Below are 11,793 nucleotides of genomic sequence, written 5' to 3'. Positions count from 1 at the left end.
TAACAGTAAGTTGGTTGGTTAGTTTATGGGGTTTAACGTCCCAAAGCGAATCAGGCTATGGGAGACGCCGTAGTGATGGGCTCGGGAAATTTCGACCACCTGGGGTTCTTTAACATGAACTGACATCGCACAGTACACGGATCGCAAGAAATTTGCCTCCATCGAAATTCTGCCACCGCGGCCAGGATCGAACTCGCATCTTTCGAGACAGCAGCCGAGCGCCATAAGCACTGAGCCACCGCGGCGGCTGGAATGAGGAATCCACTCCTATTCCAAAAGCACGTTTTTTTCAATCGTAGGTGTTGAAAATTGGGCTAATTGATAAAGGTGCATTTTAGGTGGAACTGTATTTTCTGTATTCCTTGTTATTTTTCTGCCCTCCGCGCGTTTGCGTTGTTCCCCTTAAAATGTTTCTTTCAGTTTATACAATATGTGGAATCAATAAAATTTTTGTTCGTGGGCAATTTGAACGAAGCAAACGTTTTGAGGAATATCCCTATTAGCATTTAATGCGAGGCATCAGGAAAATCAAATCCTGTTCTTCTGAGTACCTCATTCTGCGCCTAGCTCTAGAAACTTACATATAAATGCCAGCACAAACCAGCAAGACACACGACGAAGAACGAGGACACACAAGCGCTGAACTTCCAACTGACGTTTAATGGATGAAAAATGCACTTAAATACTGATTAAAAACAACAAAAAGAAAATATATTTGCTTGTCACTTCTATCACCAACTAGCCCGCACTTTTACCCTACTAGAAACTTAAACTTAGTTTTATAAATGTATTTGGGTGCTAATAATTAGCCAGATAGCGCTTTTCCTTCTCAGATAGTCAATAAGCTTGAAGTTTGGCTATGGGTCGTTGTCAAAAAAGTGACGTCAGCCCTGTGGTTCAAGCCACCAAATTGATTACCCACAACTGGTTAGCCGCGCACGACTAGCCGCGCACGAGATAGAAACGCGATAGAATGCGATAGGAACGCGACGAAACAAAAGATGATAGGCGGGCAGTGTTAATGTGCGTTAACACGATCGCATTCACTCCTGTGTGCAGCCTGCCTGTGTGTCGAGCGATGCCACTTCGAAGTCATCAGTACACGCTGGTCGGGATCTGCGCGGAACTCGACTGGAGGCCGCTGCGGTTCGTCGAGCTTCTTCCACAGAACAGTGTGTGCGACACCTGCGGACTGGTGCGGCCCAGGACAGCTTTGCTTCCGTGCGGACACACCCTGTGCGAATGTTGCTACGAGCAGTACGCCTTGGACAGTATGTGCGTCTGCCCTCACGACGGCTGCGAGTGCCAGGATGAGGACGTGGGCTGGAGCGACCTCCCTGTCGAAGAGCTGCTCAACAGAAAGGTGAGCTAGAAAGTAAAGAAAGGGCCTAATTGTTTTAGCAGCGACAATAAAAGAATTGCAGTAATCATCACCAGACTAACCAGGCGCACTGGAGGACAATGCATCACACACTTGTCTTCAATAGCCCTTTTTATTTCACTCTGATGCCACCCCGCTTCGGCAACCTGCACTACCTAATCTGCTGATGTCACTGTTTCGCCGTCTTCCACTTTTGCCCTTCCATGAAATCCATTTCGTCACCTCCGTAGACCATCTGTCATCTGCAAATAATCTCAACTGCCAACTAACCTCAATGCTGTGTTTGAAGCGCTAGTAGAAATAACAATCGAGCACGGAGACTCTTCAAGCAACTAGACTATAACACTAGGAACTTTTCTGTGAGCTGCGGTTGTAAGGCAATTTTAAAGGGTAGCGACTAAAAATTGCGAGCACACTTTGGCAACTAAACTGTTAAGAGGCGTAAGCCGAGGACACTATGCCGTGACAACTTCTGGTGTATGTGATGTCACACCGTTTCCGTGCCTATATTGATACCCAAATTATACATCTTTGGGGGATCTTAAGTGTTAAGTATGCTTGATGACACATTTTTCCTTCTTAATTCACCCAAATTCGGTGTTTTTCGACCATTCTGTGATAATTTTCACTATGACGTGACGACTTCTGGTGGATGAGACGACACACCGTTTCCGTGGCTATGTAGACGTCTGCGCTATTTCGACGCAATTTTAGCATTTTTGACTATAATTAATTAACTGATTGTTCTACAGTCATCAAACGTGGCTTCTAGGTTCATATTTTCCTTCTATATCCGTAGCAACCATTCTTTTTCTTGTATATTTTTTAGTTCCCGAGTTAACGCTGTCAAAGGTGTGACACCCTCTGCTAACGGTCGACAGTATGCGCCAGTAAAGGCTCTCGCCTTAAAATATGTCTGCTAATCTCACTGGGTGCAAAACCATTTTAGTCGCCGGTTCCAGGGCTCAGTAGCAGGTAAGGAGCGTAAACGATAATGACTGGGTTCACTTTGCGTTTGCAAGAAATGGGGCTGGAGATTTCTTTAAAGGCTTCCCCAGCATTCAGTTAGATATACGTTAGATATACGCAGTTAGATATACGCTACCTCCGCCGCGGTGGCTCAGCGGTTATGGTGCTCGGCTGCTGACCCAAAAGACGCGGGTTCGATCCCGGCCGCGGCGGCTAGAATTTCTTTGGAGTAGAAATTCTAGAGGCCCGTGTAGTGTGCGATGTCAGTGCACGTTACAGAACCCCAGGTGGTCGAAATTTCCGGAGCCCTCCACTACGGCGTCTCTCGTAGCCTAAGTCGCTCTGGGACGTTAATCCCCATAAACCAACCAAACCAACCAGCATTATGCATATCTTAAACAGAATGCCGTGTCACGCAAGATCCGAGAAAAACGCTTTTGACACGAAGCTCTAAAAACCACGCGTCGATGATGGCGTTGCTGCAAGATAAATGCAAATTTTGTTGCGGTGCATTACTTCACCCAGCAAAATCTGCGCAGCTCATAACACTGAAATATGATTGAAGGTGCCGTGCAATGAACACAAACAGGAGTGGAACGCGCGCTTGAGTACAAATTACCCTTGGATCATTCGAAACTCGCACCTGACACCTTTCCGGCTGCTATGGGCACCCACTGACAGTGGCATATCAAAGTATCGAAACGCCTGGTATACCCTACGGTCACAGGATGGTGGCAGCGCAACAGGTCTCATTGTTGGCACTCTCATACGCAGCAACCCTTCTTCGCATGCTCTGCTCTTTTCCTCGATCCACACTGTTTCTTTGAGAGGCCAGCAGTGCTACAACTTAGGATATTGATTGTGACCGGTAATGAAAACGAAAATGTGCGTCTACGCTTAGCCTCAGGGGATGAAGCATGAGGGCCAAAAGCAGCTAAGCCATAGAAATTAACGCTGATAAAACGCGAGCAGGCGTGAATATCGAAGTCAGATGACTGTACATACAGTCATGAAATTTATGAGCGTGAACACGGCAGCGCGTGGCAGATGGCCTCGAACCCTACTCGTGACGATACGCGACGGCCGCCTTCATAAACAAAGTGGAAAGGAAGGTGCGTCCTTCGGCTTGCTGGTAGCAGGGAAGACGTCATAACCCTTTCCACCACGTTGCTAAAAACAGCCGCCGCGTATCGCCAGCAGTAGGGCTCGAGGCTATCTGCCACGCGCTCCAGAGTTCACGCTTATAAATTTCAGGACTGTACACATTCCGTCTGGCCGCTATTGCTTTTACAAGCCGGCACCAAATAAATTTATTTCATAAAACAGAGCCTTCATTACTAGGCAAGGTAGGTGCCCTAGAGAGAGAGAGAGAGAGAAAGGAATTTTAATGAGGGAAAGGTGGAGAGGTCGACCCTAGAGAGAGAGAGAGAAATGGACGGAAAGGCAGGGAGGTTAACCAGGCGATGCCCAGTTGGCTACCCTACACCTGGGGAAGGGAACAAAGGGGAAAAAAGGAAAAAGAGTGGCAATGAAATGAGTTTTCTAAGTGTCCAGCGACCACCATGTCACTGGGACAGAGGGCGCTCACTGAAAACTTAAAGATTATAGGCGGCAATACAACCCCGAGTCTCTGAAGAATCTCAGGAGCGCTTTCACCGCTTTCCTTTGTGAGGAAGGTTGTGCCCAAGGCCCCAGAACGTTGGACTCTGTTAAAGGACGCGAGTCCAAGCGGTACAGAGTAGCAGTCAGGAAACCGCCACAGTAGCTTTCCTGAGCCTGATTAAAAACCTTGATACCTGATGTAACGCCGCGGTGGCTCAATGGTTATGTCTTTCGGCTGCTGTCCCGAAAGACGCCGGTTCAATCCCTGCGAGGTGGTAGCATTTCTATGGAGGCTAAATACTACATGCATGTTTAGAGTAAGATGCATGTGCACTTTAAAGAACCCCAAGTGGTCGAAATTATCCGGAGCCCTCCACTACTGCCTAACTCATAATCTGAGTCGCTTTGGGAAGTTAAACCCCCCTAAACCATCCATTCGTAGCCTCTAACACTATTCCATGAAGTGGCAACACCTTCACCGTGTTCTAGAGATATAATTATTATTGCTCTGCAAATGATAGCTGCTTTTTGATTGCAGGTGCAGTGCTGGAACGCGGAAAATGGCTGCCAGCACCTGACGGACGCCTCGATGATCACCCGTCACTTCCGCCTTGAATGTGGACACCACAGCATATCGTGTCCCATGTGCACTGACGAAGTTCCTTGCTCCGGCGTGATCGCGCATGCGAAATCCGGACTGTGCAACCCTGCGTTATCTCCCACACCTGATAGCGATGGGCAATCGGAGCGCGACTGCGAGAATGGTTTCCCTGCTTCGTTCAGCGCAACTTTCGAAAGGAAAGTAGATGAGGTGAAGGAATTCCTTGGGCGAATAGTCGCGGATATTCAGTCTTACGGTGATCGGCTAAACGAAATCTGTCATAGCCTGAACAGTTTAAGGGAAACCGTTAGACAAGAATTGTCAGTTGGGGTGAGGCGTATTCACGGCACTGAGGTGCCAAGTGAGCGCGAAATCACTGCACATATTGAGAGTGCCAACGAGTGTTTGTCAGCAGCCGTACGCACAGTTCAAAACCTTTCTGAAAGCGTAACCAGGTTGCAGCGAACGCTGAAGGATGAAGGGGCTAATGCAGCTAGGCAAAGTCGAGATAGCTTCAGACAGATAGCATCTGCAATCACAGAAGTAAAAGCCGCTGCGTAGAAGCTCTCTATTGCATGAAAACTATCTAGCGACTAATCGAACTAGGAATAGCGAAGTGCGTGTTTTTTGTGGAAAATGTACGATCACTTTACCGAGCCGCGATGAGGCATGGCAGCGCTGTGTATGAGAGCGAGAAGGTATACCTGTGTGGCTACTCTGTGACGCCTGGCGTCGAGTTCAGGAAAGAGGATGAAGCTCTGAGACTTGACGCGACGTTGCGCTTGCACAGCGGTGAGATGGACGGTGCAATTGACTGGCCATCCGAGCAAACAATCAAGCTGGCCGTGATTCATCCCAAACAAGGGGAAGAACGGGTGTTTCAAGAGAAAACTACCCGTTCTCATGAGTATTACCGTAGACCCGCTGAAGAAAGCGGGTCGACAGCTTGCCGGAGTAAACAGTCGCTCGACGTAGCAGATCTTAACAACCAAGGCTACGTGGAGGACAATAAGCTTCGGATAAAGTATGAGCTGCTCCCATAACGAGCGCATGAAGAAAGCCAGGTTTCATAGGGTTTAAATTTATTGTTGACAAGTAATTCAGGGCTGTGTGTTATAGTGCCTTTGTTTTCGAATAATTCTTACCTTCCAGTCGCACATGCGGACGTCAGGTTTTAGTTTTTCTGTGTGCCTCATATTGTCAAAGTATGTTCATTCCTATACGTGTGAAGTTCTGTTACGCGACGCGCTCTAATACCATGAATAAAATGTGCTTCAAAAACTGCCTCGTTCCTTGATTAGCCCATCGGGTGCCTTCTTTTAATAGCACCCAGCTTCTCCTAATTTGAGCTTCTATGATTCATACTATCATCTGGCTTTTGAGCACTCCATAGTTAGCCCTCTAAATTATATGACGCTTACATTCTTAACATTTTAGCAGCTTGCACAGTTTAAGATTGTTTCCACCTTTCGCACGTGTTTTTGCCTGCTCAGTAAGCTTTCGATTTTCCGTTCGGAAATTATATATAAATTTGCAGCTGTGAAATAAATTTATAGAACTATAGCTCTCGCGAATGCTAGTTTCAGAATATTTTCCCGGAAGCCTATATTTTTGCCATGCTTTAAAGTTCAAAGGGGCCTATTTGGTACTTCCGGAGTGAATGAAACAAGCTGCCCACCAGGCTGTGGAATGCCAGTTCGACGCAATATTCCGAGCTCTGCTCTCGGACTTGTGACATGCTCAGTGATCAGCTGCTCTTCCTAGCTTTTTCTGCTTTCGTTTATTTATTTTTTGTAAGAACTCTGACGGGTGTGAATGCACAGTCGACTCTCTCTTTTTTTCCCGCCGTTCATTTTATTTTGTACAACTGTTTAGAGCATTCCTTATTTTCGACTTGTGTTCATATGGCACCCCCCTAAAGTTATACCTTCACGGCGCCGCAGGAAATGTAAAAAACTACCGGGGGCACCTAACTTTCCCGACGTGCTACGAATGCAAAGGCATTGTACACTACTGCTGTTCCCGTTAGTGCGTTTGTGGTTGATTGTATCTGTGGTAATCTGCGCCTTTGTGTAACTAAGATCGCGTTGGCCACTAAAGCGCGTCACTCGGAGCTCCGAGGGTTAATGTCTATATATGCAGAATTGGCCATTCTCTACCTAACATTCAAAGATGGCGGCGACTCCTTATATACCGCTACCAGCGCAGTGGAGCATGGAGTGCACAACCCATGTTTCTCTTCCCGAACAACTTCTCGCGCAGCTGGTGTGACGCTCCTCCGAAATGACCCGAGCTTACTTGAGTTACCAGCTGTGCTCACCCGTGCTTCCTCCCCTTGGCTACAGCTTACGAGGCGCTTCTGCGCACATACTCGAGCTTACCCGAGTTACTTGGTGGACACTAAGTGTGGACACTTTTATTACGCTTACGAATAAATGAATGAAATAGCAAATAAATAAGGCAATAAATAAAATAATCAAATAAATAAATAAAGAAGCAAACTTATCCTGATGCAGTTCGGTTTCATTGACCGTTGGCTTCCTTTATGTATGTCATAACGAGCCCCTCAATTTCCATCCCTTGTTTGGTCCAATAGCTTAACGAGGGCCTCTGTTCTGGCAGTCTCGATGCCGTGGGTAGCATAAGGGGATTCTAGCTCAGCTTCCGCCCTCCGTTCGATGACGTTCCAAGTCCTCCTCGCGGTAAAACAGGACGTACTGCGTCCGTGGCTTTGCAAGAAGGTGATGCCGGTGAACACTCTCAGGGCTAGGTTACACGCTGCCTAATTACTCCTTAAAGAAGATTGGACAGCCGTCTTCTTAGCTCAGTTGGTAGAGCACAGGATGAGAAATTAGGAGGTCGTGAGTTCGGATCCGACAGGTGGCATACGGTTGGTGCTTCATCTTCTTTCTAATAAATTATCTGTAAGTGATAAAATAATCACTTTATTAGTCTCACCTTAATGGACAACAGAAATGAAATAACAATTATATTGTTACATTACGCGGTGCATGCACTGATATGCGCATAAGGAAGGAAGAAGACCAAGCTCGTGAGTTTGTGAAGAAGACGACGGTCGAGCAGTGTCGGCTGGTGCCTGCAGTAAACGCCTGTGGTTTGAAAGACCTGTCCTCCGTGCCCGCTCTCTGCAAACCCAAGCGGAACTACCCCGTAACAATATATACAAATTTTGCTCTATGCTCCTTGCTTTTGATGTTTATTGACTTCCATCATTTGTTGGGTGCTGCAGACCTATATGTTTCTTTACTGGCCGTAGAGCCTGGTCGCGCGAGTTACAAGAAAAATTATCCTTGTATTCAAAAGTTTCGTACTGGCAGCAACTTTGTCCACAATACGTTGAGCTAAAGATTCATTAATGTCACATTCTTCAAAAAGAAGCGCCCGCTATAGATATTGTATTATACTACAGGTCGGGCTATTTTCTCAATTATTTAGCTAATAAAATCCCTACTGCTTTTAAATGGTCGGATTTTCAATTTTAGGTAGTGCTTTGTGGTGGTTCGGTACATATATTATGTTGTTTTAGGTCACGATCCGGTTCCTAGCCGCGGCGATTGTACTCCACTGAAGGTAAAGGCGAAATTTTCACACTGCGTTGATTCTCAATAAAGAGAAAGAAATAGATATCTTTAATATCAGAACGTAGTTCTCCAACCTTGAACTGCATGTCTCAGTGGCCACGGTGTGTTTTGTGACATGAAAATAGATTCGTTACTCTTCAGGATTTGTAAACATTAAGAATCCATTCAAGCGGGGTAGAGCACGCTAACGACGTCAAACGTTCTTCATCCATGGGACTGTCTTCCTTCGCTTGTCCAAAACATAGGATTCATTACTGAAGCATTCCTCAATCTATTTTTTTCTTATCGTTTATTCTTACCTACATTAAATTGTGCTCACCACCTCTGGTTACAGTTTCTGACGAACCCTTCGCTTTCGCACTCATTTGCTTATCTGCCTGCCTTTCGCCGTTTCCCCGAACCCTATTTTTTTCTTGTCGCTTTCCCTTGTTTTGTTGTACCTAGCAGCTCTACCAATTGATTTTTCTTATTCTTTCAAGATCAATCCAACCTGTCATATCATGCCACCTGTCTCAGCTTCCCATGTACGGAAACACACAGCTCACGTTCGCCACATGTCTACCCTCCCCATCTCCACAGATTCCTTTCTGCTGAACACAGGTATTTCATACTGCTGTGAAACCACGAGAACGGAGACGACGGCGAAGAAAGCACAGACTAGGAGAATAAAGTTATTACGGGACAACTCTAAGCGGCATGCCAGGCAGCCGGAAAGTTGCGGCTCCTATAACGACTGCACAAACAGGAGGGGCCGATAATATTGCTTTTCCGTTTTCTTTCCTTTATTTTGCCCCTTTTCTGGCCCGCGCTTTCCTTTGACAACGCAACCGCCAAGAAGCATTGTTTTTATTGGTCTTGTTGTCTCAGGCTTAGGCTGCAATGATAAATGGACCAAGAAAGCTAAGCAATAGAAAGCGTTGTTGCAAATTGCTTGCCAGAGGCCAACATGAATTGCCGCTCCGATGTGTGGTTCGGGGATATTAAATTGATCTCACGGTGAACGTCGCAGTCATGGCGCTAATAGTGAAAAATAATAAGGGCAGGTTTACATCGTATTACCTCTAGGACATGCAAGAGGATAAGCAAATCAGTTTTCCGCGATATTTTTAATACCCAAACGTTAACCTTGCACGTATTTCAAAAATGAAATGTATTTTTAATACTTACTTGCGCGCAAAAGAATTGGCAAGGAACCACGTGGGAACACACGTGCATGCCGATTCGGCTGTCTGGGAGAGAAGAAGTGCCGAGAAGCTGTGGAAGAAGACATCTCTTGAAGGCCCAGTCGTATCTGTGCTTCCACCCAGCGCATATATTACGGCGGCCAGGTTTCGCAGGTATCTGCTCTTGAAAGAATTCGCAGCATCAGCTCTGACCTCCTCTCCTGAATTCCGGCATCTCCTTTACCCGTGGTGCAGTAAAGGATGGCGATCACGCAAGCTTGAGGTTTCCTTCACGCGTCTACGTTGTCGCGTGCCTCACTTAAACTTCTACCTTTATAGATCTGGTCTGGCGGTCTCCCCATTGTGCCCGTTCTGCGGAGAACCCGAAACGATAGATCATTTCTTGTTGACCTGCCGCCGTTTCTCATCTTTACGGAGCCGCCTGCTGGAGCTTCCGTTACGACAGCTTGGTCTAAGTCTGTCAGCCGGGGTTGCTCTGTCTCTTGGCGCTTCCTCCCTTGGGCACAGCAACTGGAGTGTGCTCTCCGCCATGCAAAATTTCCTTACAGACACTAAACGGCTGCCGTCTTAAGCTCTGCTCTTTCTCATTATCAATATTTCTCTGGAACGAAAGCTTTCTGACACGTGGAATATTTAGCCCCGTTCTCTATTTCAGTCACCGATCTCACAGCATTTGTTTAGCCTATTTCAATTACACATCTGAGAACCTTTCATTTATTTCCTAATTGCTATTATTATCATAATTATTTTATTTTTCACCACCATTATTTTCTTGTTTAACATTTTGTGCACCTATCAGTTGCCGCCTGTGTCTCGGCCAATCCCCCGCAGTGGGTACGCGCCATTATCTAGAGGACAACAACAAGAGTGTCTCGCCGTCCGGCCTGCATTAAGATGTCAGGGCCCAGCTGCTGCTATGGGTGAGTTGTAAATGTCTTCATTCTCCGACAAGTATTTTCGCGGAGCAGTCACAGTGCGAGCCGGAATACACCGTACGAAATATACGATCATACGATCGCCCAGTGTGTCGTTCATTGCATGCGCTCATTTCGCGGACCTACCACATTATCAACTGATACCGCGCCTGGGTTGTAATAGGCACCAACTGAACACACCCGCTTTCACATCGTACCCGAAAACAACTCCAGCGGCGTGTGCCAGACGTATTAGGAGTATAAGGACGGCACTAGAGAACGTACCGTGTGTATTTCAGGTGAACCTTGAAGTCCACACACTCATGATGGCTATCAAATGATTTGGAATTTGGTGCTTCGAGCACTGCACATAAAACAGTACCCCAACTGGCTTTAGGTGCTACGTTTTACACCCTGATGCCTAACAGGGTTTGAACGCGGCCGCTGCGCAGTTTACTTGAGCAGTCGAAATACTGCAGTCTTGTTAAAGAAACCGTCCTGGAAGTTGGTGCTGAGAGCTGTGCTGCTACCGAAAGGTGCGTCAAAGTTTGTATCATGTAGTAAAGAGATTTAGGAAAACGATAGTCTAAGGATAATTGGCTCACTTTAGAAGAAATACAACCTGAAGCTTCATTTCATTTCTTTCATTGCTGGAAGAAGTTATAGGCGCGCGGATTGAGCGCGTAGATCTGAAGCGCAGCGAGATTCGGTTGAGTTTGCCTGCCGTTGGTTCAGCGAACACTCGACATTGTTCGGTATGCGAAACTATAGTGGCTACAAAACGCCATACAAATTGTGGCGTTGATACTGCTGTGCAAAAAACGGTAGGCCGTCCCTTCGGTTGGTCTTGGCCACGTAAATATTGGTCAGAACAGTAGTTATGTATGGCATAACTTAGATCAAAATAAATTTTGTTCTGTTTTCTTGACGAAATCATTCCTCCGTGGGATACACGGAAACGTCAGCTGATTACATTTTCACTCTGTAAGGTTAATTGGTGGAAAGAACGTTACAGTAGCAATATTCTTGATCTGATTTTTGAACCGTAACTAGTACTTCTTCCTTTGCGCTATTTTACTGCATAATAACAATTTTCCTCCGCACCTTTAGGGCATACAAGGGGCAGAAGACGAATTTAGATTCACTGATAACGAAAGTTCAGTGAGCCAATTTGTTGTTTAAGGAAATCATTCAAAAGTACACCAAACTGACCGTTTCCTTCGGCAGAGGTGACTAAAGCTTATCCTTTATCTACTCATTACTAATTTGCCAATATAGCAAAAAGCAAGTTCATTAAATATAATTTTTCAAGGAAAGGACTGCTATAGCGCTTACGCGTGTCCATTTCGATTACGTGATTTGTCCATAAGCTGATGGCCTGGACATCAGTTTGTGCAGTTTACTTGAACATGTGAGAACAGTAGAAATAATTCCCGCTCTTAATATCGACCTATTTTCAAAGAGCAAAGTGTTCAATTTTATTGGTGACGAGAGGCATTCATGTTTGCATACCCCAAAAATTCAGGACAAAGGCATTTTT

At 45.9% G+C, this 11,793-nt stretch overlaps 1 protein-coding gene across 1 annotated transcript; it reads left to right on the top strand.

Annotated features, from left to right (window-relative positions):
* Positions 1–1,064: 1,064 nt before the first annotated feature.
* LOC149328169 (uncharacterized) lies at positions 1,065–5,213 on the top strand. Its single transcript, XM_089561812.1, has 2 exons — positions 1,065–1,363; positions 4,491–5,213. Exons 1-2 carry the CDS (start codon positions 1,079–1,081, stop codon positions 5,112–5,114), a joined length of 909 nt encoding a protein of 302 aa, XP_089417938.1. The 5' UTR covers positions 1,065–1,078; the 3' UTR covers positions 5,115–5,213.
* Positions 5,214–11,793: the final 6,580 nt, after the last annotated feature.

The sequence above is a fragment of the Amblyomma mixtum genome, chromosome 9 (assembly GCF_055824585.1).
Source record: "Amblyomma mixtum isolate Tamu chromosome 9, ASM5582458v1, whole genome shotgun sequence".
Lineage (NCBI taxonomy): Eukaryota > Metazoa > Arthropoda > Arachnida > Ixodida > Ixodidae > Amblyomma > Amblyomma mixtum.
Note: the sequence above shows the minus strand (reverse complement) of the source record. Positions and strands in the feature narration are given on the sequence as shown.